At 39.4% G+C, this 23172-nt stretch overlaps 7 protein-coding genes across 17 annotated transcripts; 4 read left to right on the plus strand and 3 right to left on the minus strand.

The window, feature by feature from the left end:
• The first annotated feature begins 3 nt into the window (after nucleotides 1-3).
• Nucleotides 4-3313, plus strand: LOC103329772 (uridine kinase-like protein 5). Of its 2 annotated transcripts, none has more exons than XM_089049731.1 (14): nucleotides 4-351; nucleotides 441-532; nucleotides 647-716; nucleotides 796-911; nucleotides 1122-1218; nucleotides 1385-1482; nucleotides 1611-1805; nucleotides 1894-1977; nucleotides 2066-2126; nucleotides 2316-2376; nucleotides 2470-2563; nucleotides 2677-2749; nucleotides 2818-2900; nucleotides 2999-3313. In XM_089049731.1, exons 1-14 carry the CDS (start codon nucleotides 222-224, stop codon nucleotides 3179-3181), a joined length of 1437 nt encoding a protein of 478 aa, XP_088905857.1. In that variant the 5' UTR covers nucleotides 4-221; the 3' UTR covers nucleotides 3182-3313. The 2 variants fall into 2 exon arrangements, with proteins under 2 accessions (XP_088905857.1, XP_008230499.1); XM_008232277.3 differs by having other exon boundaries at nucleotides 6-351; nucleotides 1399-1478.
• Nucleotides 3314-3437: 124 nt separating this feature from the next.
• On the minus strand, nucleotides 3438-5202 carry LOC103329773 (Surfeit locus protein 2 (SURF2)). Of its 2 annotated transcripts, none has more exons than XM_008232279.2 (5): nucleotides 4967-5202; nucleotides 4585-4682; nucleotides 4086-4409; nucleotides 3916-3964; nucleotides 3438-3791 (listed from the first exon to the last, which is right to left on the minus strand). In XM_008232279.2, the coding sequence occupies exons 1-5, from the start codon at nucleotides 5200-5202 to the stop codon at nucleotides 3713-3715; spliced, it is 786 nt and encodes a 261-aa protein (XP_008230501.1). In that variant the 3' UTR covers nucleotides 3438-3712. The 2 variants fall into 2 exon arrangements, with proteins under 2 accessions (XP_008230501.1, XP_008230500.1); XM_008232278.2 differs by having other exon boundaries at nucleotides 3916-3970.
• A 36-nt stretch (nucleotides 5203-5238) lies between these two features.
• LOC103330156 (GDSL esterase/lipase At5g14450-like) lies at nucleotides 5239-8347 on the plus strand. 2 transcript variants are annotated; one of them, XM_089049733.1, is made up of 6 exons: nucleotides 5239-5354; nucleotides 6600-6931; nucleotides 7056-7265; nucleotides 7377-7543; nucleotides 7632-7905; nucleotides 8013-8347. In XM_089049733.1, the coding sequence occupies exons 2-6, from the start codon at nucleotides 6649-6651 to the stop codon at nucleotides 8267-8269; spliced, it is 1191 nt and encodes a 396-aa protein (XP_088905859.1). In that variant the 5' UTR covers nucleotides 5239-5354; nucleotides 6600-6648; the 3' UTR covers nucleotides 8270-8347. The 2 variants fall into 2 exon arrangements, with proteins under 2 accessions (XP_088905859.1, XP_008230934.3); XM_008232712.3 differs by lacking the exon at nucleotides 5239-5354 and having other exon boundaries at nucleotides 6139-6931.
• A 994-nt stretch (nucleotides 8348-9341) lies between these two features.
• Nucleotides 9342-11356, plus strand: LOC103329774 (GDSL esterase/lipase At5g14450-like). 2 transcript variants are annotated; one of them, XM_008232280.3, is made up of 5 exons: nucleotides 9342-9866; nucleotides 9955-10164; nucleotides 10252-10424; nucleotides 10542-10815; nucleotides 10894-11356. In XM_008232280.3, exons 1-5 carry the CDS (start codon nucleotides 9626-9628, stop codon nucleotides 11145-11147), a joined length of 1152 nt encoding a protein of 383 aa, XP_008230502.1. In that variant the 5' UTR covers nucleotides 9342-9625; the 3' UTR covers nucleotides 11148-11356. The 2 variants fall into 2 exon arrangements, with proteins under 2 accessions (XP_008230502.1, XP_008230503.1); XM_008232281.2 differs by having other exon boundaries at nucleotides 9351-9866; nucleotides 10897-11356.
• Nucleotides 11357-12246: 890 nt separating this feature from the next.
• LOC103329775 (elongation factor Tu, chloroplastic-like) lies at nucleotides 12247-14078 on the minus strand. The gene has a single exon (XM_008232282.2). It carries the CDS (start codon nucleotides 13900-13902, stop codon nucleotides 12421-12423), a length of 1482 nt encoding a protein of 493 aa, XP_008230504.2. The 5' UTR covers nucleotides 13903-14078; the 3' UTR covers nucleotides 12247-12420.
• A 941-nt stretch (nucleotides 14079-15019) lies between these two features.
• Nucleotides 15020-18635, minus strand: SGF29A (SGF29 tudor-like domain-containing protein). Of its 6 annotated transcripts, none has more exons than XM_008232283.3 (10): nucleotides 18484-18635; nucleotides 17608-17769; nucleotides 17304-17397; nucleotides 16990-17066; nucleotides 16580-16689; nucleotides 16347-16438; nucleotides 16068-16121; nucleotides 15691-15844; nucleotides 15514-15527; nucleotides 15020-15307 (listed from the first exon to the last, which is right to left on the minus strand). In XM_008232283.3, the coding sequence occupies exons 2-10, from the start codon at nucleotides 17723-17725 to the stop codon at nucleotides 15205-15207; spliced, it is 816 nt and encodes a 271-aa protein (XP_008230505.2). In that variant the 5' UTR covers nucleotides 17726-17769; nucleotides 18484-18635; the 3' UTR covers nucleotides 15020-15204. The 6 variants fall into 6 exon arrangements, with proteins under 6 accessions (XP_008230505.2, XP_008230507.2, XP_008230508.2 ...); XM_008232285.3 differs by lacking the exon at nucleotides 18484-18635 and adding an exon at nucleotides 18237-18440; XM_008232286.3 differs by lacking the exon at nucleotides 18484-18635 and adding an exon at nucleotides 18018-18207.
• Nucleotides 18636-19368: 733 nt separating this feature from the next.
• On the plus strand, nucleotides 19369-23136 carry LOC103329778 (uncharacterized). Of its 2 annotated transcripts, none has more exons than XM_089049736.1 (15): nucleotides 19369-19573; nucleotides 19790-19948; nucleotides 20039-20150; nucleotides 20243-20398; nucleotides 20769-20873; nucleotides 21109-21192; nucleotides 21286-21401; nucleotides 21521-21622; nucleotides 21712-21825; nucleotides 21967-22023; nucleotides 22112-22178; nucleotides 22270-22323; nucleotides 22422-22496; nucleotides 22593-22628; nucleotides 22857-23136. In XM_089049736.1, exons 2-15 carry the CDS (start codon nucleotides 19929-19931, stop codon nucleotides 22968-22970), a joined length of 1212 nt encoding a protein of 403 aa, XP_088905862.1. In that variant the 5' UTR covers nucleotides 19369-19573; nucleotides 19790-19928; the 3' UTR covers nucleotides 22971-23136. The 2 variants fall into 2 exon arrangements, with proteins under 2 accessions (XP_088905862.1, XP_008230511.1); XM_008232289.2 differs by having other exon boundaries at nucleotides 19370-19577.
• Nucleotides 23137-23172: the final 36 nt, after the last annotated feature.

Here is a 23172-nt window from a genome sequence, read left to right on the forward strand (position 1 = left end):
AAGGCTTCCAAACCCATAGGATTAGGGGTAGGGGATGGCTCTCAATCTCTCTCTGATTTAATTAAACACCAAACACAAAAAATCACAGCCACCTTACCACCACCTTCACTCTCTCCTTCTCCTTCCCTTGTCTTGTATAATACCATAATAAATTCTGTACTTCTTTTCTCTTCCACGCCCCTTCACTCTGTCTTGCTGTGCTCTTCACTCGGTCCCATTCCATGGATTCTTCTGCCTCTGTGGATGCATTGAGCAATGGCTTCAAAAACCACCTTTCTCTGAATCAATCTCATAATAATAATAATGTTGTCTCCAACCCCAGAGTCCAACCTAAGCAACCCTTTTTCATTGGTACGTAATTCACCCTCTTCATTCTTCCCTTATTTGTCTCTCAATCTCTTGCAATTCCAATTTGCATGTTTCTTCATATTGATGATTAGGTGTTGCTGGTGGCACTGCATCTGGCAAAACTACCGTTTGCAACATGATCATCTCCCAACTGCGTGATCAGCGCGTTGTTCTCGTAAATCAAGTAAGTTTCTTCGGTTTTCTACTAATTTATTATATTAGATTCCTGTTGATTGTGTTTCGTTATGTGATCAACGGGAGTGTGATGGGTGTAAGTAATGATGTATTGTGTTTATAGGATTCATTTTATCACTCCTTGAATGCTGAGAAGTTGAAAAGGGTCCATGAGTACAATTTTGACCATCCTGGTAACCATTCCTTTCATGCTGTCATTTTCTTTGTCCTGTGTGTGTGATGCTTCATATTGCAATTGCTTTTGAATCTCAGAGGCCTTCGATACAGAGCATATGCTTTCTTGTATGGAGCAAATAAAGCGTGGACAGGCAGTGACCATCCCAAATTATGATTTTAAGACCCATCAAAGCATAGAACCAGCTTGCAAGGTAACTATTCTTAACTGCATTTACTGTGACCAATTTCAAGATATTATTTAGACTCTCTGGATCAGTTGTATTGCTAGTTATACATATGATGCAACTTCTGTTTCAGCTCGGCTAATCATACATATATCTTGCAAAATGGATAATCCATGCATATATTGCATTGATGAATCAGAGTTTCAAATAAAATGTTATGCTCCTATTCAATTGCAGGTTAACCCCTCAGACATCATCATCTTAGAAGGAATATTAGTTCTTCATGATCCTCGTATCCGCGATCTCATGAACTTGAAAATCTTCGTAGACACAGGTTATCTTTATCTATTTATTCTTCAGTGTTACCTCATTCATGCATGCTGACTCCTTCATTGTCAATGTTAAGCACGTCCCTACTATTGAATGAACTGAGAGACTTTAGCCTTTTTTGTATGTGTTTTTACCTTGTATGACCTCTTATCCAATAACCATTATAACAGTTCTACCAGTGCAGATTCTGATGTACGGCTTTCTCGGAGAATTCAACGTGACACTGTTGAAAGAGGCAGAAATATCGAGAATGTGCTTGACCAAGTTGGTTCAGTTCTCCCTTTTCTTTTCCCTTTTTCTTTGCGGTGATCAGATTACTCCACAGCTAAATCCATGATGTTTGTTCTAGACATTAGTTGTGTCACTCACTAACTGATTGAGAGCTGTAATTTGCAGTACGCCAGATTCGTGAAGCCTAGCTTCGAAGAATTCATATTGCCATCCAAAAAATATGCAGATATCATAATCCCTCGAGGAGGAGATAATGATGTTGCAATTGACCTGATAGTACAACATATTCATACAAAGCTTGGCCAGCATGAACTCTGTAAAATATATCCAAACGTTGTCGTTATATTCTCTACATTTCAGGTAACATTAATTCACAACTTTGTGACCCCATCAGCGTCATCATGTTCATGTTGTCGATATCTGTAACCCGATCTTTTGTTTGGTTCAGATACGGGGAATGCACACCCTAATTCGTGATGCCAAAACAACAAAGCATGACTTTGTCTTCTATGCAGACCGACTGATTCGCCTGGTACAGCTAGTTTGCTATGTAAAAAGACAAATTTTCTGACTACTTACAAGTATGATCTAGCATATAATGTTTTGAACCAATGTTTCAGGTTGTGGAGCATGGACTAGGTCATCTCCCCTTCAAGGAAAAGCAGGTTATTACTCCAACGGGTAATGATTGCTGCTCTAACATTCAATTAGACGAAGCCGTTACATAATCATCACCACATTGCAACACCATTACCAGTGGGCCATAACTAATCTGTGTTTCTTTATTATAAGGTTTCTAGACATGTAGCTTCTTCCCGGTCGCATTTGTACTCTTATTAAGTTGTTTGATGATACTGTTATTGCTGGCAGGATCTGTATACAGTGGAGTTGTTTTCTACAAACGGTTGTGCGGGGTTTCAGTCATTAGAAGGTATTTGATTCTGCTGATCAGTGCTGCAACTTTACTTTATGTCTTAAAATACTTGAAATATATCGTCTCATCATTCTAGTTTCCTAATATCAGTGGAGAAAGCATGGAGAATGCACTCAGAGCATGCGTCAAGGGAATAAAAATTGGAAAAATCCTCATCCATGGAGAGGGTAACAATGGTCGAGAGGTTCGTGGAGGAAACAATTTTTCACCAAAAGAAACAATCTCTACCCTTGTTTTTCTTCTGAAACTCTCTCTCTCTCTCTCTCTCTCTCTCATATCCTTGCAATGTTGCTGCAGTTGATCTATGAGAAGCTACCAAAAGACATCTCAAGCCGCCATGTGTTATTTCTTGATCCTGTTCTGGCTTCAGGTTTGAGAAAAAACATCTAACGTCTAATTGGAAGCATGTAATGTTGTCTAAAATCTGTAAATTCTTAGGAAACTCTGCCATCAACGCTATATCTCTGCTCCTCAGTAAGGGTGTACCAGAATCCAACATCATCTTCCTTAACCTTATAGCAGTGAGTCATTCTGATGTTTCCCTGTTCCTCTGAAATTGACACATAAGCTCATGTAAACTTATGTGCATGATTTGTATAACCTAGATTTCCAAATGCAGGCACCGGATGGAATACATGCCCTCTGCAAGAGATTTCCGAAGCTAAAACTTGTTACATCAGAGATTGACGAATCTTTGAACGAAGATTTACGTGTGATTCCCGGCATGGGGGAGTTTGGAGACCGTTACTTTGGTACAGATAATGAAGACGGTACCATTTCACGTTCAACGACACCCAAATAAATGTTAATTTCCTTTGGGTGTGGAAGAGCTGGGGCATTGCTCAGGTTCATTCCAATGTCTAATAATGTAGCAATCGCTGAAATTTTGCTGAGATTTTGTTCAATCAATCGTATAAAGTCTACCTATTTGAGATGTTTGTTATGCATTTACATAATACCAACAAATAGATATAATACAGAACCCAGTTTTGTTAGTGAAATATGATGACACTATTGATTATTTTACACTCGAGTGAAAATACAACATTCAAACCAGCTTGTTAGTGAAATAATGTTTTGATATATTAACTTAAAGAGTAAAAGTACAACCTTTACACGAGCTAAAAACAGATTTTTGACCTACCAAAACAACATTCCAAAATTGCACCTTAACGAGCTTGAAAAATCGATAGCAATTTATTACAACTCTATCACGACAGTATCTCTATCGCAGTTCTTTCTTCACGTTTCTCTATTCAGAACAAGTTGCTCAAAACAATTAATCTCTTGCCTTGCCCTAATATCGCAGATTGAAGACAACTTGATTGGCCTATCATGTGGTGCTCTTTTTACTCTTCTTCTTCCTTGAAGCAAAGCTGCTTGGTCCAATTTCTATGGACATTCTTTTTGTCCTGCAAAGTACATGAACAATAAAGTACATTCAACAGAACGGTGCGTGTGGAGAGGAAACAAGGGAGTTTGTGGTTTCCATCTCCAAATATAAGAATGACAACTAGAACCTAAGAAGTAGCATACCGCATGGATAGCTCTTCTGACTCCTCCTCACCATCTTCAACTGCACCATCTGAAACTAAACATATAATGAAATTCAAGGTCACGTTGGAAGATTTAAACTAACATTAAAACATATTTTTATAAACAAAAACCGGAATTAATACTACTTTTGTTCACAACTAAAGCCATACCATCTCCATCAATCTCGTCATCCTCATTCTCTGACTCTGAACCGGAACCCCATCTATCGCCTCCCTCATCAAAGTCCCAACGTTCTCCTACTGGAGGCATCCAAAAGTCAGTTTCTTCTAAATCACTTTCCTCATCAGAAGACTTCCTTATTTCAGAGATAGTCTCATCAGCTCCATTTTCCTTCTTCTTCTTCTTCTTCGTCTTCTTCTTCTTCTTTTTCTTTCTGACACCATCTGTGTCCGGCTCAGGTACTATTTCAGGGTTCTGATCATCCAGCTTTTCTACCATTCCGTCCGGCTTTAGCTTCTGTTCTTCCTTTTCTTCTGTTCATACAAGTCAGCGTAAATGTCATCATTAGAAACATATGGGGCACCATCAATTTCAAATGTATGTGAAACCTACGAGTCCAAATGACATTCCACAGACAAATTTTGAAAGAGCACCAATATGATGGATTTGAAAACCTCAAAAAAGAATGAAAAACACAACAACTCGAACCTAGCTTGTTGAGGAACCGTTTGCCATTGATATGCTTCCAAATGTGTTCCTCTGACTTATTGATAGTATCCCCGGTAAGCTTACACACCAACTTTGAACTGCAGAAAGAAGAAAACGAACAGGGTATCAGCATGAACAAGAAAGCTCTCTGCTTTGTTGACAGGAAAAAACTAAAAATACAAGCATTTTGTATATTTATTCACAATTTGGCAAGTAGTAAGCAAACGTAAATTCAACATTGAAACATTTACTTTTATCTTTTTAGCTGAGATTTCTTTAAGAAACCGAAGAGAAGTAATAAGCACAGTGAAATTATTTAGAAAACAGTCAAAGCTAAAATCTTTACGAGTGAAGATGATGGAAGAGAAATAAATTGAAATACCGAGAAAGAGGGTCTTGCTTGAACATGTTGAGAGGAGGTTTCTTATGGGAAAGGGCAAAGTCGACCAGACCCAAACGGCACCGCTTGCTCTGAGAGTAAATTTCCTTGTCTTTGGCCACCACTTCATGGCCTGTCTCAACGCACTGGAATCGACCATTTTCGAGCTCCTTGAAGGTCGGTGAGCCCAGTAGGTTGCTCCCTTCCTTCTCCTTCGCCTTCTCCTCACTCGTCGCCATTACTATTTCCTCAAGCTGCGAGCCGCACAGAGAGCGAGAGAAGAAGAGAGTATGTTTTGGGCCGCAGACCTAATTATAAGCCAGCCCTGTCTGGACTCATATGGGCCAAGCCGAAGTCCAAAATATGGGCCTCCTATTTTTTGTTTACCTCAGTAAGTGGCCCATTTCCCAGTCAAACCTCTTTTTTTTTAATCCGATACAACAAAATACAAATATGGGGAGAAACAGGAATCGAAACTAGTATATGAGGTGCAAGAATAAGTACTTTTAACCACTTGAGTTATAAGCCTTTTCGAGTAAAAAATTGAATTAGGGGATTTTTTTCTTCTGTTTTTTTTTGTTGTTTTTTGTTAGGTAAATTATGTGAGTGATTTGGATCTTGATCAATCACGAGTCAAAGATACATGTCAAGTTGAGGAATATGTCAGTTGGGTTGGGTAATGGCATGAGACAATTGGATCTAATGGTATTTTTTTATATATACTTTATATAGGCATGTTATTCTCCCTTGGGCTACCCCTTTGTTCAAATTTTCTTGATGTATATATTGATATGACCGTATGGTCCATGGTTGGTAGCACCTTTTACTATATGTTCTTTGAAATGGAGATATGCCCACACACACACGTGGTAGTGGTACCAGGACAAGGAAGGCTTACATTTTGAAATCTTAGGCACCACTTTTGTAGTTACTTACTTGGTTGAAATTTTTTGGATATTCAAATGGTTTTCTTCATTTTCCTCATTTGTCTTTCTTTAAACAAATAACCCATTTTCCAATTGTTTATAGAGGTTTGGTAAGCAGTTGCTAGAATAATGCTGTGTGTCTCACTTTCAACTTAAATTATGCTTCTCCTTATATTGTGCCAAGGTTTTCCTCACCCACAAGTCTAACAAGCAAATCTTTGTTTATAAAGAAAATGATGGACTGGTCTCATGCACTACAGAAAAGTTCCCACAAATTTTGATGACTTGTTTGCTCACTAATTACACCCACCAGAGAGAGAGAGAGAATATAATCTCTTGGGCAGCACAGCATGCATAACATAATAATTAAGGACAACTTTTGATCTGAAAGAAGAGAAAAAAAAAAGAGCCAGTTTATGGCACCATTAAAGGGAAATTCTTGTCTGCAGGAAGTAATTTAAGAAAATAGTAAGATGCTCATATAAAAGTATGAACCACAGCACAGAGCAAATGAACAAAGTAAGAGCAGTCTGGCTAAGCTGTTCACACTGACAAAATAGCTATAAACAAAGCAAAGATATACCAGTTTTTTCTCATTGCTTGCGGAGTAATGAATCTCAATAAGCCTTTGTCTTTCTTATCATCTCTCTGTACAAACTAAGCCTCTCTCTCTCTCTCTCTCTCTCTCTCTCTCTCTCTCTCTCCTCCAGGTGTCTATAAATAAGGGGGCACCTCCAATCCAAGTGTGGCCTCCTACATATGAGTTGCATGTTTGGTGTGGTGAAAATGGAGAGGGTAAGATTATTTGCTGTTGTTGCCAGTATTTTGGTTATGTGTGTAGTGAGGAGTGTGGGAGGTGAAGAGGTGGCAGACACATTATCAGCCTGTGATTTTCCAGCAATTTACAACTTTGGAGACTCAAATTCAGACACTGGTGGTATATCTGCTGCATTCTACCCCATGGCATCACCCTGTGGTGAAACTTTCTTCCACAGACCAGCTGGCAGGGGTTGTGATGGCCGTCTGATGATTGATTTTATTGGTAACTATCATGAACAACCTTAACCTGCAGTAAATGTATTAGACTAGTTGTTTAATTAAATCACCATTGGCCAAATTTTATAAGAACACTGACAAATGATGACATTGATGTGCTAATTATGCAGCAAAGCACTTGGGATTGCCATACTTGAGCCCATATTTGGACTCACTTGAGAGCAATTTCAGACATGGTGCCAATTTTGCTACCGGAGGGGCAACCATCATCCGGTATAATGAATCCTGGTTTCAGAATGGTGTGAGCCCCTTTTCTCTTGACATCCAGATTGCTCAGTATCAACAGCTCAAGTCACGTACCACCAGTCTTTACAACCGAGGTCACAAACTTACGAAAAACAGATCATATCGCCTTTTAAAAGTTTTCGATTTAGTTTTCTTGACATGTATGAGAAATTTATTCTGATTTGTTATGAAATTGTGATCTGCAGCCAAGAAACAACCCCACAGATTCCCAAGAGTTGATGACTTCTCAAAGGCTCTTTACATTTTTGATATAGGACAAAATGATGTAGCTGCTGGTATTCGGAAAATGAGTGATGAACAATTTCAAGCACAAATCCCAGACATAATTAACCAGTTGGCTACAGCCATCCGCGTAAGTATATTCTGAAACTTGCTCATTAATTGATTAATAAACAAATGTCTTTGGTAGAGAAAAAACTAATAGCCACATTATGTTACAGAATTTGTATGATCAAGGGGCAAGAACATTCTGGATACACAACACTGGTCCCATTGGGTGCTTGGCAGTGACCTTACACTACCTCCATAATCCGAGCCCTGACTATGTTGACCGCCGTGGTTGCGTCAAGTTTCAAAACGACATGGCTAGACAGTTCAATAGGGCGCTCAAGCAGAAAGTGTTCCAACTAAGGAAGGAGCTCCTCCTTGCTGCAATAACACATGTCAATGTCTTTGCTGCAAAGTATAAACTTCTCAGCAATGCAAAGAAGCATGGTAAACCAAATTCAATATTGACAAGAATTCATCACACTGCCATTTGCAAGTAAACCAACCATTAACTACTTAATTAAACTAAAATCATGTAATTAATTTTTATGCAGGATTTCTGGACAAGACAAGGATCTGCTGTGGATATCATGAAGATAGCAACCATGTGTATTGTGGGAATAAGGGAATCATAAATGGCACTCAAGTATATGCTGGTTCATGTGAAGATCCTTCCTTGTATATTAGCTGGGATGGTGTACACTACACTGAAGCAGCAAATCATTGGATTGCTAATCAATTAATCAGTGGTTCATTCTCAGACCCACCACTTCCAATCACAAATTCATGCCATAGGCTTCAACCTCTGTAGTTACTTCCACATATGTAACTCTTTCTTAGCCTACAAGTTAACAAGAAATTAATGCAGTTGACAATTCAAATCAGCAAAGAGTTTTAAATCTAACTTTTTATGAATATGATTGGTTAAAAGAGGTGAAATTGATGAGCACCAAAAGTAATGAGCAAACAATAGAGAAGGCAAAGTAGCCAGCTTTAGGTAACAGGACTTGATCAGTGCCCGTCACAGCAGAATCAGTTTTAACTTCATATTTCCCAACAGTTCTAAGCCCCATAAAAAATGGCCCATCAATTAACTAACAGACCTTGGCCAGAGCCCAAGTTAGCTGCAACATCCAACAATCCAATGGAATAATACCCTTGTTTGTATCTGATCCACCTTATTGCTTCACCTTCTGTTAGCCTCTGCCATTTTATTTGTTTGGATTTTAATGCAGCAACTGTCATGTCAGATTTGCTGATGCGTAGCACACTGCTCAATATCAAGATTTTGCTGATCATTCACTATTCATCCTCGCTATTCAAGAAATACTTCCATAAAACAGAGATATCATTATTTTACAATCTCGATTAGTAATATTATAACAAGCGTAATAACACTTTTATATGATATAACATTATTAACATGAGATAACAAATCATTATTATTCCCATTGCAACTAAGTTTACCTCCGCTCATCACGCACTAACAATATCTCTGTTTTCTTTACTTGGCTGCTCATGAGTGTGGCATGTACCGACAAAATATGGACCATATCTAAGATATCTTAAATTTATATTTTTTATATAAACTTATGTAAGATACGGTTAGGCTTGTAGACACGAGAGTCACACACCCCACATCACCGACTATATTGAAAATTCTGTCTTCAAGTCCAAGACACTTGTTCATTCACTGCCACATGATTCTGATCAGCCTGTGTCACTGTCCTTTGTGAACAAGGCCATGTGTTGCTGCTGGATCGTATCAGATTATCCTGTCCATTCTGCTGTTCCTGTCACTTCCATAGCTTTCCCAATCTCAAAGCCAATTACCACCATAGCTTAGTTTAACTACATCTGATCTCAAGCATGCAGAGAACCCAAAAAGGAACCACCCCAAAAAAAATGATTGTGATAAAAAGATTTCCTCTTTTCTTCTTTTTCGGCCGAGTAAAATCAAGAGCACATGCGTCTGATGAATATGTTTGTCCCACATTAAAAAAGAAAGTTGAATAACTTTATCCTTAAAACCAGGGGTCCTTCCTGTTCTGGCTTAGGGGTCTGTTACCAACTATCCTTTAAATGAGAGTGCCTGATTGTTTTCCCTCTCCCTATCCTAGCTGTAGCATCAACAAACAGTGGTCCTGGTTCTGGTCCAGCAGTGACAATGGAGCTCTGGAAACTACTGGTGGCATCTGGGTTCTTCTTGGCGTCATGGGTTTTGGGTGCGGGAGGTGAAAATCTACCAGTTTGTTCTTTTCCGGCAATTTACAACTTTGGAGACTCAAATTCAGACACAGGTGGCATATCAGCTGCATTTGAACCAATCCGAGCTCCTTACGGCGAAGCATTCTTTCACAAGCCAGCTGGGAGAGACTCTGATGGCCGTCTCATCATAGACTTCATAGGTAACAATTCAAATCAAAGACTTGAATTTGTATGCTTTGGTTTGTTTTAGTGTTCAATTGAGTTGAGTTGAATGGTAATGTTATGTAGCTGAGCGCCTAAGATTGCCATACTTGAGTGCATACTTGAACTCACTTGGAACTAATTACCGGCATGGTGCAAATTTTGCCACTGGAGGATCAACCATTAGGAGGCCAAATGAAACCATTTACGAGTACGGCATTAGCCCTTTCTCGCTTGATATGCAGACAACCCAATTCCTTCAGTTCAAAGCACGCAGCGCCGAACTCTATCGCGAAGGTTCAATCTTTAGCACCAAGTCTGTTTCAAGTTTCAATCTTTATCCTTGTTAGGACACTGAGTTTTAACTGTTTGTGATATGTCCAGCCAAGAATCCCTCTGATAGAAGCACACTGCCCAATCCTCAGGACTTCGCAAAGGCTTTGTACACTTTTGATATTGGGCAAAATGATCTCTCTGTCGGTTTTCGGAAGCTGAGTTTTGATCAAATTCGTGCAGCATTGCCAGACATCCTCAACCAGTTAGCCACAGCTGTTCGAGTAAGTAGCAATACTATCATTTTCTTAAGATAAACAAGGTTAATTAACTGTATCAAGTCTGTGATTAAACAAGCTTGTTTTTTGAATGGGGTGTGATTATTGTTTGAAATTCTTCAGCGTATATATGAACAAGGGGGGAGGTCATTTTGGATACACAACACAGGTCCTATCGGTTGCTTGCCGGTAAATCTGTTCTACAATCTGAATCCGCCACCAGGCTATCTTGACGACCATGGCTGTGTCAAGGGCCAGAATGACATAGCCATAGAGTTCAACAGGCAGCTCAAGGACAGAGTGATCAAACTAAGAGCTGAGCTCCCTCAAGCTGCAATCACATACGTGGATGTCTATGCTGCCAAGTATGGACTGATTAGCAGTGCAAAAACTGAAGGTATGCGATTGTTCGATTTCATTATCTTACCGCTAATTATGTTATTAGATACCCAATTAATGATGCAATGTTTGCTAGCAGGATTTGCTGATCCAATGAAGGTTTGTTGTGGGTACCATGTGAAGTACGACCATGTCTGGTGTGGGAACAAAGGAATGGTTAATGGAAGTGAAGTATACGGTCCTTCATGTCAAACTCCTTCGTCTTACATCAGCTGGGATGGAGTTCACTATACTCAGGGTGCCAACCAGTGGGTTGCTAATCATATACTTAATGGCTCGTTGTCATCGAACCCGCCAACCCCAATCACTCAAGCTTGTCATCGGAGTTAAGAGTACTACAGCAATATGGGGTTAGATATTGAGCTAGGAAAGCAATTATTATTATTATTATTATTATTTTGAGAAGGTTAGCAATTAGTAACAAGATGTATTACACGAGAAGAGACATATAGACTCGAGTGAGTCCTTGAAAATCTTCATCACGAGGATGTGGAATTCAAATGATGACTGCTTTAATCAGTTTTTTCTTTTCCCATTAACATCAACTCATGGCAATTCATAAATTCTCGATTCTCTTCTAGTTTTAGAACCCTCATGACCTAATGCACATGATGCAGAGTTGAGCATTGACAATAATATTAATACAGAGACACGAATGTATTCCGACTGAAGAAGGGCATAACCAGATTACTTGTTTGCAATGTATTCTCATCGACTGCAAAAGATATGCAAACTCTTTGGTGTCAAAAATAAAAAAGGACAACAAGAGAGAACCCAGAAACTGTCTTGTTGCTCTGCTAGCTCGCCTGAAATAATCATCCATTTGATATTGCGGACAAGAACTAGTCATGTGAGTCTCACAACACAACACACTGGCCAAGAACCACCACGCCATGCCCACGCACGCGAGGGGTACTGTTCCTCTTACCGACAAAAATGTGAGATCACCTACCCCACACCAAGCTGCATGCTTGACAGAATGACACTTGAGGTCCAATTCTGATATATCCTGGACCACTAACCTCTGATTTTATTGTCACAACTACACACAATGGTGGTGGTGCAAACAAGGGGGTGGGGTGATGTAAAACTGAGAGAAAACAACACACACTGCTCCAAATACATCCTGGACCATTAAACTTTGATTTGATTGTGACAACCAAATACATGTAAGATTCAGTACGCAACAAACAAACAGATGGCAACCGACTTCACTTTCAATCCGATAACATTCATATCCATCTCAGTTCCTCATCCCCTTCAACTCAACAAAGAGCCAAAACTCAAAAGAGACACAGAAACTTCACATGACAACAAAAATTGTTCTGCTTCTCACCTTATTCTACTTCTCTTAATAACTCCTTTCAAAACACTTGACAAAAAGTATTGAACTTGTTGTTGCAAAAACTTTAACAGTTAACACTGCTACTACAACAGCAACTCCAAAAACCATTATAAAAGCAAGAAAGTGACAGAGAGCAAAGTTCAATGCGATCAAGCTATCAACAAAACTATAATCCACACCATAAGTAACTAAGTTCTCTATAGATTTAATCATAAAATAAACACCGACTAAACACCCTAACTAATAACACTATGAAACTCACTCAATAATGGACTGGATGACACCAGCCCCAACAGTCTTGCCACCTTCCCTAATAGCAAATCTCATTCCCTGCTCGCAAGCCACCGGCATTATAAGCTCCACCACCATCTTCACCCGGTCTCCCGGCATCACCATTTTTGATTCCTCATCCTTATCATTCATTATCCCGGTCACCTTCCCTGTAACATCTGTCGTCCTCATGTAAAACTGCGGCCTATACCCTGGGAAAAACGGGGAATGCCTCCCTCCCTCCTCCTTCTTCAACACATACACAATGGCCTCAAACTTGGTATGTGGCGTGATGCTTTTCGGCTTGGCCACCACCATCCCCCTCTGGATATCAATCTTCTGAATACCCCTCAGCAGAAGCCCCACATTGTCACCAGCCATAGCCTCATCAAGCGTTTTCTGAAACATCTCAACCCCAGTCACTGTTGTATTCCTAGTCTCTCTCAATCCCACAATGTCCACATGGTCCCCAACTTTCACTCTACCCCTCTCCACCCTCCCCGTGGCCACCGTGCCTCGCCCTGTTATCGAAAACACGTCCTCAATCGCCAGCAAAAAAGGAAGGTCTGTCTGCCGTTGCGGAATCGGAATGTAATTATCCACAGCGTCCATCAGCTCATATATCTTGTCCACCCACTCATTCTCCCCTCTCTTGATCTCAGGGTTCGCCATCAAAGCCTCCAAAGCCAACAATGCCGACCCAGAAACCACCGGCACATCGTCTCCCGGAAACTCGTACGACGACAGAAGCTCTCGGACCTCCAACTCCACCAGCTCAAGCAGCTCGTCGTCGTCGACCTGATCCTGCTTGTTCAAGAACACAACTACATTGGGCACGCCGACTTGTTTGGCCAACAATACGTGCTCTTTAGTCTGGGGCATGGGGCCGTCGGCGCCGGAGCAGACTAGGATGGCGCCGTCCATCTGGGCGGCGCCTGTGATCATGTTCTTGACGTAGTCGGCGTGGCCTGGGCAGTCCACGTGGGCGTAGTGGCGGGTTTCGGTCTCGTACTCGACGGTGGCGGTGTTGATGGTGATCCCGCGCGCGCGTTCTTCGGGGGCGGCGTCGATCTCGTCGTACTTCTTCGGGGCGCTGTTGCCCATAGAGGCTAGGGCCATGGTCAGGGCAGCTGTCAGGGTCGTCTTGCCATGGTCAACGTGGCCGATTGTGCCTATGTTCACGTGCGGCTTCTTGCGCTCGAATTTGCCACGTGCCATCCGGACGGTGAAGGATCGGCGCCGGCGGAGCGATGGTGGGGGTCGCAAGACTGTGGAGACATTTGTGGTGGTGAGGAAGGTGGAGGAGAGGAAGGGTTGGTTGTTTGGCTTGGAGCAAGCTAGGGTTTTGGGGATGGTGGGTTTTTGGTTAGAGAGAGAAAGGTGGGTACAGAGAGAGAGTGAGGATGAAGTTGGTGCTGAGGGCGTGAAAAGGAGTTTGGATGACAATGGCGCTCCGATTGCTGAAGCCATGGATTGTCGGCGGCGAGGTTGATCGAAAGAAAGGGCGGAGGAGGCAACTCAGAAATGAGGGAATTTGAAGGGGAAGGGCTTTGGAGATCACAGTGGGTCCACTTACTATAACTATTTTTTATTTCTTGGTTTTAATTTTTTTTATTTTCTATAATATTCTTTTTTATTTTATTTTTCCCAATCCAATAATATTCATATTCATGTTGGCTGTTTATGTTATTAAACTCTTGATTATACATTATGCAATATGAAAAAATAAAAAAACAAACAAACAAACAGATTTTAGTCGCCATTGTTATGAAAAAATTAGCTTAATCTAAATAAGGGAAAAGGGTATATTTGGCCCAAAAAAATTTAAAAAAATTTAAAAATAAGGGAAAAAAGTGCTCGAACTTTGCTCACAACTGCTATAAACGACAGAGTTTATTATCTAGGGTAAAGTATTTGTAAATAAAACACGTATTGTATCACCATCTGTTGAGCTTTCATTGCCGAGACTCAAATGAAGAAATAAAACATATGTCATCCGCTACATAAAAAAGAATAGAGTTGAAGCTTAAACTAAGAGCATGTTTACGTATCAGTAATGGAAAAAGTAAGGAATTAGAGAATTTAGGAATTGGGGAATTACTGAATCAGTATAATAAGAATCATTCCCATTTAGCGTTTACTAAACATATGGAATTAACAAATGAATGGGGTTGATTCCCATTAATATTATTTACTAATTTTCATGAATCAGAATCCAAATTAATTTCATTACTCCACCGCACATGTATAATTCTTAAATTGGCTAAGGAGACCAAACTAATGCTGCAACAAACGAAAAAAACACTCCAATAAATATATATCTTTCACCTAACGTGAAAAAGAAGTTGGAGCACCTTGAAACTTCTTTGCGTGAATTTTTTATTTTTTTAAGGGTTTGAAGTGTTTTGGAATTATAATAAAGTGGTAAGAGTATTTTTGAAAGTTACAAAGAGAAAACAGGAATGATAATATAATCAACTACTCTCCCTAGTTGATTTGATACCTAATTTTGAGGGATGTGATTACGGATTTTGAGGTAGGGCCCACTTATTTTTTCATTCCTAATTGCAAGTAAACACAAGGAAAATCAGGAATGGAAATCATTCTATTTTCTCTCATACCCATTACTAATACGTAAACATGCCCTAAGAAGAGCTCGTAAACATGTGGTTACAGATACTGTGGGGGTGTGGATGGGGGTGGTGAGGGTAAAAATAAACATCAATTAATTTAATTTATACATAAAGTTATTCTATAAACGGCAAGAAAGAATCACTGACGATGTCCATCTGGCAGGGCAACCACCTTATGGAAGGGCACTACCCTCTGAGGCAAGGCTCCATCTTCCTCGTCGTCGTCAAATTCCAGCAAATACCTGTCCAAATCCAAACTGAACATGACATGTATCCTTATAATATATATATGCAGAAAAATAGTGTTGTTCGAGTAGTTGAAATAAGTATAATTGTTTCCATTTGCAGGTCATTAGGTTATAGGTGCTTATATTATATATATTTTCAATTTAGATTTCCAAACCACATAAACAATGCACTGCTACCAAAATTTGGGAATGTCACTTACTCATCTGTCTTCCTCTGATGGTTGAGCATCCCACAGAAGCACGCACACAACATAACCAGGGGTGGGTTAGTTCCACATCATAATCACTAAAACGACATCATAATCACTAAAACGAAACAAAATGGACTGGAATCCACGAAAGAGAAGTGAATCAAAGTGCATGGATGGAATCATCACCTTGCGATGGCCGTTCACCACAGTTGCCTTATATAGTGCAGTTGTTCCTGGATATACTGCCAAAACGTGTCTTCCAGTAGGGAAATCTTGGGCACTGGAAGGATCAGTTCTCTTGGGGAAAGGGATAATAGCTGTCATAGGTAACTTGTACTTTCTGAGAGCAGCAATGACAACGGAGAAAAATGAAGAGGATATCCCAAATAATGAGCAACTTAGATTCAGCTAATTGGCATTGTGATAAGCACGTAATTTCAAAATTCATTTGTGTAAAGCTAATATAAAAATAATCATGAAACAGAGAGTTGTTAAGTATTGGAAAATCATTCAATACAAAGCAGAGAAACAGAATTGTTAAAACACCCAAAAAGAGAAGTCACCTTTGGCCGCCACCTTCTTCATCATCACCGGGCTCCTCATCTAGTACTTCAAGTCTGCACATAAACTGGCATTTAATAAAAGGATCAAGTAGGTTCTGAAAGAATAAGTAGGCCCAGTGGAGTGTCATTCTTCATATCATTTTGTTCCATTATTATTAACTAACATCACCCGATATCCACATTAAACAAAGCAACCTGCTGACAGATACTGACTGTGCTCAATCAATTATCACGGTAAACTACAATAAGTTGTCATATAGAAAGTAAATCGAAACTTACTCTCTTGTTTCCTTGTCGAAATGCAAAACTTTTACAACAAGCCACTCTTCCTTTTCAGCATCTTCTTGAGTGACCATGACCCTAGCTGCTACCTAAAAGTGAAAGTAAATGTTAGTAAAAACAGAACTTCAAGGAGTATCAATTAAGTGAAGTACAACATTTTAACCAAGAGTGCTAGAGTAGCTGGCTGCATGCTGCAGCCAGAGATGACAAATCACCATGATGCTGCATACCTGTTCACCTTTTAGACTAGCAAAAAGCTCAAGTTGACTTCGCACGGAGGGGGACATCCTCGAAATATCTGAATCAGACTTCATTCTCTTCCTTTTCTGCTCAGTACCTTCTGCAGTATATGTAATATCAGCTAAATTAGGAAAATAGAGTGTTTTCCAAATAAAAAGCACAGGAATCTCATTGGAATTTTAGTCACTCGATATAATGCCATATATATATATATATTTATTTATTTATATATTTGGTAAGCATATATATTGGTATCTATCAATAAAACCAACTGAACAAAAGGGCTTGGGACACTCATGATTTGTTTATCTTGAAAACAAAGACTGCAAAAGATTTATCTATAAGCCAACAGAAAACTGTAATTTTTTAAGAGGAATGCTTATAGGTCTTTGATCCATACCCATCCTTCTCCGTGGCTGCCCTGGAGGTCCAGAAGGCAACAGAGCATCAAGTTGACTCAACAACAAATTTGAAACACTGCAAGCAAATACAATAAACTAACCTGAATAGGTTGTCAATAAACTAAGGTAACTTGTACGAAAAAGAAGTAATGACAAGAGCACGAGCTTCAGAAACATATTTCATTTAATCTTCAGCCCAACGACCCAAAAAGGTCGAGATATATGTAAGCTTAATAGGAACTTTTTAAACACGTTTTTGTTTTTCAGTTCCAAGTAAGTTTTCAACTTCATTTAGGATGTAAAACAAACATACTTCACTTCACTTTCAGAAAGGTCTTTGGCATGAACATATAAAGTCTTCAGCTTTGCCAACGAATTATCCCCAGGCTTCTCAACCACTTCAGGAGCTATATAGACACGCAAAGAGAGATTGAAAAAGAAATTAATATTACATGTAAAACATACTGATACTGGTCATTCCTCACTATTCACCAACTGATCGATTAAAACAAAAATCAAACATCAACAATATTCCAATGAAATACGTACTGTAAAAAGGACAAAACCAATTATAAAAATTTAAAGGGATATCTTCAAGGACTAACAGAATGACTCACTGGTTTGGAGCTTCTTATGCATCTTGTTTATCTCGATGAGCACCTCTTCTTGATCTTTCCTTAATTGATCGAGCTCTTTTGACTTGTCCAGTATTCCTGCAATGTCTGGCGATGACATTGTTTTGTCCTAAAATTTCACTCCCACCAAATTCGAAACAAATTCTGAAATTTGATAACCAAACAAATTAAACTTCGGGATTTGAAATCTAAAGTTATAGAGGAAAGTGGAAATTTGGTGTTGATTTTGTGTTTAATATGTTGGAAAACCATTTCATTTCTCTAATGGGGAAAAAAAACATAAAATAGTACATGATTAAGTTAAATCTGAACCTAGGGCCGCCATTACAGGCCTGCACAAAGCATAGATGCAGTGTCAACATTCACAGTGAGAAGAAGAAGACGAGAAATACATTAATTGCATGCACGGATGAACCCAGGATTTGAAATTGGGGTGGGCTGAACTTAAGCCAATTTTCCTTAGGACAAAGATTCCCTCGAAATTTCAACAAAGTCTCCTTTGTTTTTATGACATTTTTGCACATTGATTTGCAATCAGCCAAGCCCACAAAACGATAAGCTAACAACGATCAATTAACAAACGCATAGCAGCAAAAAGTTTACATCCATACCTTAGGACCTTTAAGAACCGAATTATAGGAATACAATAAGCTCAGCCAAGTTTAGGGATTTAATTTATATCTTTTTTATTTTTTTTATTTTTTTATTTTTTTATTAATGCCTAATTTAGGGATTCAATTTAGGAAAGTCACTGATCGACACCTACAGAAAGAAACTCAAAAGTGCATTAAAATTTGTTCCTAAATCCCTAAATTAGAACTAAGAAACAAAATCATAAATTGAATTGGAAGAACTCACAGAGGCTGTAGAGTGGAGCGGCTGCAAGGAGGAGGATGAGGCTGAGCGACGGTTGGGCTTGGGGCAGTTTCTTTTACATAATGGATAAGGCAGACGGTAAGGGTGTGGAAGTATGGGCTGATGGGCTGGTGGGCTGGATTATACTATGTAGATTTCGGATGGGCTACAGCCCACCTCAACCATGGGCAAGGCCTGTTCGTGCTTGCGTTCCTCGTTTGGTGGGTAAGATAAGTAGCAGATTGGAGTAGTTTAATTCAATATCGTGATTCATGTTTGGTGCTGAAAAATGAATGCGATTAGGATAAAATAACTTATCTTACTAAGAATATGGGATACATAATGCAATACTCCAACCCCTTAACCCTTGTACTTAAGACCCGGGAGCCGCAACACAAATACAAGTACGAGACGCTAGTGATCATGAATAAATGATACTTAATGTAACCTAATCCAATGTAATTCAATCATACCTTTTAGTTCAATCCAATCATAGTCAATAACATCACCATAATTACAATAATATAGAGGGTAATATAATGTATGTATCTTTATTTGATTCAAAATTAAATTTGAAATGAGTGAGCGGCCGGCCCAAAATTGTCAAACAGTACGCTCCAAATTTCCAATCACTAATCACAACACCAATCATTTTGTTTTCATTCTGCCTTATCTGACCGGGCCCCACTCAAAGAAAAGGCCAAGACTTGACCACTCCGGTTTTGGAATGTACTCAACGGCGAGATCTACAGATGTTCATGTGGGTCCCACAAAGTATGTTAATCCGACAGTACGACTGTATCCTATGGTTCAAACTTCCCGGTATGAGTGCACACAGGATTGCAACCCGAACACAATGCAAGTGTTAAAAGGCGTTATGTAAATTCCTCGGGGAATTCAAATCTCAGAGTCAGAGTTCCTCAGTGCCATTTTCCATCCAATTTCTTTCCTTTTTGTTTTTGTGAATCGTTTGTTCGATCAATCGGTTCCAGAAAGTCAGGGAAACGAAATTGGAAGCTCCTGCTCTGCTCCTGCTCCTCCCCGGACAAGCTGGGCCGCGTTTGGCTTGCTCCTCTCTCCATTGAAGATTAAGGCAGGCAATCACCTTTCGTTTTTCATGTTAATATTCTTGATTCGGTCATGAGTTTTAACTTCATCTCCCCTTGTTTGAAATAAATTCATGAATTTATCAACTCAAGCTGAATTTAAATTGGTCATTTTCTGTAATCAGATTACCTGAGCTAGTTTGCTGTAATTAATTTGACTCACACAGCATGTTTTTTAAGTTGCAACTTATTTGTTTTTTCAGGGTTGGTTGAATGGTTTCCTTGCCATGAGAGCAAGAAGTTCACTGCTGAAGCTGTAAAAGCTGCTGAGTTATTTTGTGTATGGAACACCACCTATTGCTTGCTGGGACTCAATCTCTGTGATTGTAGAATCATAAGAATATGGTGTCTCCGATACGCATGTATGAAACTTCTAACTCTTGTTTTTTACTTGGGACATTCTTTATGTTCATCATGTTTCGACGACGCTCAAAGTTCAAATTGTTCTGCAGTGGAAATATTAGAAACCCCAATGAGAAAATGCGGCTTGTTGTCACAGTCTTCGTTGGAATTGTATTAGGCTTCTTTTTAGGAGTTTCATTTCCGACAGTCTATTTGACTAAGGTGGTCTTTCTTTTGTATGCTTGTGTATTTTGATTCATTTGCTTCTGAATCCTGATCATATAAAGAGTAACATGGACCTTTGAATCTGGTAGATGAATCTTCCATCCAGCCTTTTTCCTTCCATTGATCTTTCGTACATTGAGGACAAGTACTCCGGGTTTTCAACCCAAGCACTGTTGAATGCCTGGTCTTCTTTGAAGGGCAACACAGACAACTCCGCAAGATATGTATCTAATGAGGAGGCAAAGGTACGTTCATTCAGTTTTAGTCATACTTGGGCAGTACACATGGGTTTAATCCTACTCCTAGGCTATTCTGTTATTTATATAATTCTTGTAATATTAATGAGCAGAAATTGCTTTGCCTTCTCCACATACGTTCCCTTATAGTGTTCTTAGAGTCAAAGTTATAATGTCCAATGAAAGTTTATACTTATTTGTGACAATTATTTATTGAAGACCTCATGGAGTAAAAGTACATTGGTGTACTATCTAATGATGCATACTTTTCTTCAAGATATTCTGATGTTGTAATTTTTCCAGGAAATTTGGCAGCATCTATTAATGTCCTCATCTTTATGTGCTGGCACTGACTACTATCCATTTGACTATAATGCAGATTTGGGTTCCAACAAATCCTAGAGGTGCTGAAAGCCTACCCCCAGGCATCATTGCATCTGAGTCGGATTTCTATCTTCGCCGACTATGGGGTCTGCCCAGTGAGGTGTGCATCTGCTACCATAAATTTAGCATGAAAGACACATCTGATCTCTTGATTCCTCTCAGCCTGTGTAGTTATAGTAGAGTGCTGTTCAGTTATCCTGTCCTCTCTTTAGAGGATTGCTAAATATTGCACTTAATTACAACAATGACAATTGCTCTGTTGTCACTGATGATTAGATTTTGTGTCAGATCTGTTCTCTAATCTGAACCTTTTCTTGTGGAGGTGGCACTTGCAGGACTTAATCATCAAGCCGAAGTATCTTGTAACCTTTACTGTAGGCTATGCTCAGAAAAATAATGTTGATGCAGCAGTGAAAAAGGTCCGATCTCTCTGCAAGTTCATTTGTACAGTTCTCTCTCTCTCTCTCTCTCTCTCTCTCTCTCTCTCTCTTGCTGAACGTAAGTTTACACAGTTCTCAAAGAATTTCACCATTCTGTTGTTTCACTACGATGGGCGGACAAGTGAATGGGATGAATTTGAGTGGTCAAAGCGGGCTATCCATGTGAGCATTCAGAAGCAAACTAAATGGTTAGAAAGAAATTATCCTCTTCATATATTTGAAGTTCATCCTTCTAATTCTGCAATGGATTTATCTTAACCCTGCAAAAGTTAAGTTTTGATACAAGCTTCCTGGAAACTGCTTCCAGGTGGTATGCCAAGCGGTTTTTGCATCCTGATATTGTGGCACCCTACGACTACATATTTGTTTGGGATGAGGATCTTGGTGTGGAGCACTTCAACGCAGAGAAGTGAGTGATGGAAATTCATTGGGCTGCTTTACTTGAAAATTATTGCTCGGATGAACTAGTATATTAAGGCTTAATCTTCTTTGTGCCAGATACATAAAATTGGTAAGGAAATATGGTTTGGAAATATCTCAGCCTGGTTTAGAACCAAATAATGGGCTAACATGGCAAATGACGAAGCGGAGAGGTGACAGTGAAGTTCACATGTAAGACTGGAAAATTTTCTAATGTCTTTGTATTCCGCTCCTCTCATTGATAATATATCCACTTGACATTGGGTTGGCCAAATACAAGTGATGATTCAAATTGTTGATTGACAGTATATTTTGTTCAACCTCTTCCTACAGGCTGACAGAGGAGAAACCTGGTTGGTGTAATGATCCGCATTTGCCACCATGTGCAGCGTATGTAAAGATATCTTCTCCATCACCATTGTGGAAACTTTTGGAATGGGTTTCTAATACATCCTACCATGAATACCCAAATGTGCAGGTTTGTTGAAATTATGGCACCTGTGTTTTCTCGGGATGCATGGCGTTGTGTTTGGCACATGATTCAGGTATATATTATTATCTCTCTGTTCGAACTATTGCAAGTCCTTTAGGGATTGCTCTGTGGCTACTTCCAAAATTTTTTCCCTGCTTTTGCAGAATGACCTGGTCCATGGCTGGGGTCTGGATTTTGCTCTTAGACAATGCGTAGAGGTTCGAAACAGATTTCTCTTTCTGCCTTAATTATATTACGCCCTCCTCTTTGTGGTTGTAATTGGGGTCTTCGACCTTATGTCTTTGCTTGGAAACAGCCTGCACATAAGAAAATAGGAGTCGTGGATGCACAGTGGATTGTCCATCAAGGTGTTCCATCACTCGGGAACCAAGTAAATCCGAGCTTTTAACCTCAACTGATATATTATTGATTTTATCTGGAAAAAACTATACTCAGTGACTCACCAAGATTTTTTTTTTCTGGACAGGGGCAAGCAGAGCGTGGAAGAGCACCATGGGAAGGGGTATTTAACAACCTCTGTCCTTTATTTGTTTTTCTTCTGAAACTCTCTCTCTCTCTCTCTCTCTCTCTCTCTCTCTCTCTCTGCTTTTGTGTTTCTGCACCAGTGTATTTGTTTCGACCTGGTGTCATGAACATACAGAATTGTGGCATTTCTAGTGAATTGACAATTTGACACCATCTTTTTACAAATAAGAAGAGAGCATTGAAATTTGTGAATTCCTTGTGTCAGGTGAGAGAGAGGTGCAGGAGAGAATGGACAATGTTTCAAGCACGAATGACCAGAGCAGAGAAAGCATATTTTGACGCAATGGGAGTTGATCCTCCAAATTCAACAGCTCATTAGAGGGTTTATGATTATGGCGTGAGTAACTTGTACAATTACCACGTTCTTACACAAGTTACATTCAATCTGGCTGTAATTGTTTCGTTGCTTGCTACATTCTAGACTTGTGGATGTGTTTTTTTATTTTTTAGCTGGTTCTCATTTTCAAGAATTGCACTTTTGGGTATAGATAGTTGTACGGATTGAATTCTTCTCTCTTCGT

Source organism: Prunus mume, linkage group LG4 (assembly GCF_029339155.1).
Source record: "Prunus mume cultivar Tortuosa linkage group LG4, ASM2933915v1, whole genome shotgun sequence".
Lineage (NCBI taxonomy): Eukaryota > Viridiplantae > Streptophyta > Magnoliopsida > Rosales > Rosaceae > Prunus > Prunus mume.

Bases quoted from the DNA above. Each gene is read 5' to 3' on its own strand.
- LOC103329778 (XM_089049736.1), top strand. From the start codon at position 19,929: ATGGTGTCTCCGATACGCAT. The intron at 22,179-22,269 runs GTATATATTATT...CTGCTTTTGCAG, and splicing joins GTGTTTGGCACATGATTCAG to AATGACCTGGTCCATGGCTG. The intron at 22,629-22,856 runs GTATTTAACAAC...TCCTTGTGTCAG, and splicing joins GAAGAGCACCATGGGAAGGG to GTGAGAGAGAGGTGCAGGAG.
- SGF29A (XM_008232283.3), bottom strand. From the start codon at position 17,725: ATGTCATCGCCAGACATTGCAGGAATACTGGACAAGTCAAAAGAGCTC. The intron at 17,398-17,607 runs GTGAGTCATTCT...GTGTCTATATAG, and splicing joins GCATAAGAAGCTCCAAACCA to CTCCTGAAGTGGTTGAGAAG. The intron at 16,690-16,989 runs GTATGGATCAAA...CATATACTGCAG, and splicing joins GCAGCCACGGAGAAGGATGG to AAGGTACTGAGCAGAAAAGG.
- LOC103329774 (XM_008232280.3), top strand. From the start codon at position 9,626: ATGGAGCTCTGGAAACTACTGGTGGCATCTGGGTTCTTCTTGGCGTCA. The intron at 10,165-10,251 runs GTTCAATCTTTA...TGATATGTCCAG, and splicing joins CGCCGAACTCTATCGCGAAG to CCAAGAATCCCTCTGATAGA. The intron at 10,816-10,893 runs GTATGCGATTGT...AATGTTTGCTAG, and splicing joins TAGCAGTGCAAAAACTGAAG to CAGGATTTGCTGATCCAATG.
- LOC103329773 (XM_008232278.2), bottom strand. From the start codon at position 5,202: ATGGCGACGAGTGAGGAGAAGGCGAAGGAGAAGGAAGGGAGCAACCTA. The intron at 4,683-4,966 runs GTATTTCAATTT...TTCTTTCTGCAG, and splicing joins AAGCAAGACCCTCTTTCTCG to TTCAAAGTTGGTGTGTAAGC. The intron at 4,410-4,584 runs GTTCGAGTTGTT...TTGTATGAACAG, and splicing joins ACGGTTCCTCAACAAGCTAG to AAGAAAAGGAAGAACAGAAG.
- LOC103329775 (XM_008232282.2), bottom strand. From the start codon at position 13,902: ATGGCTTCAGCAATCGGAGCGCCATTGTCATCCAAACTCCTTTTCACG.
- LOC103330156 (XM_089049733.1), top strand. From the start codon at position 6,649: ATGAGTTGCATGTTTGGTGTGGTGAAAATGGAGAGGGTAAGATTATTT. The intron at 7,266-7,376 runs GTCACAAACTTA...TGTGATCTGCAG, and splicing joins CACCAGTCTTTACAACCGAG to CCAAGAAACAACCCCACAGA. The intron at 7,906-8,012 runs GTAAACCAAATT...ATTTTTATGCAG, and splicing joins CAGCAATGCAAAGAAGCATG to GATTTCTGGACAAGACAAGG.
- LOC103329772 (XM_089049731.1), top strand. From the start codon at position 222: ATGGATTCTTCTGCCTCTGTGGATGCATTGAGCAATGGCTTCAAAAAC. The intron at 2,127-2,315 runs GTAATGATTGCT...TATTGCTGGCAG, and splicing joins GCAGGTTATTACTCCAACGG to GATCTGTATACAGTGGAGTT. The intron at 2,564-2,676 runs GTTCGTGGAGGA...ATGTTGCTGCAG, and splicing joins AGGGTAACAATGGTCGAGAG to TTGATCTATGAGAAGCTACC.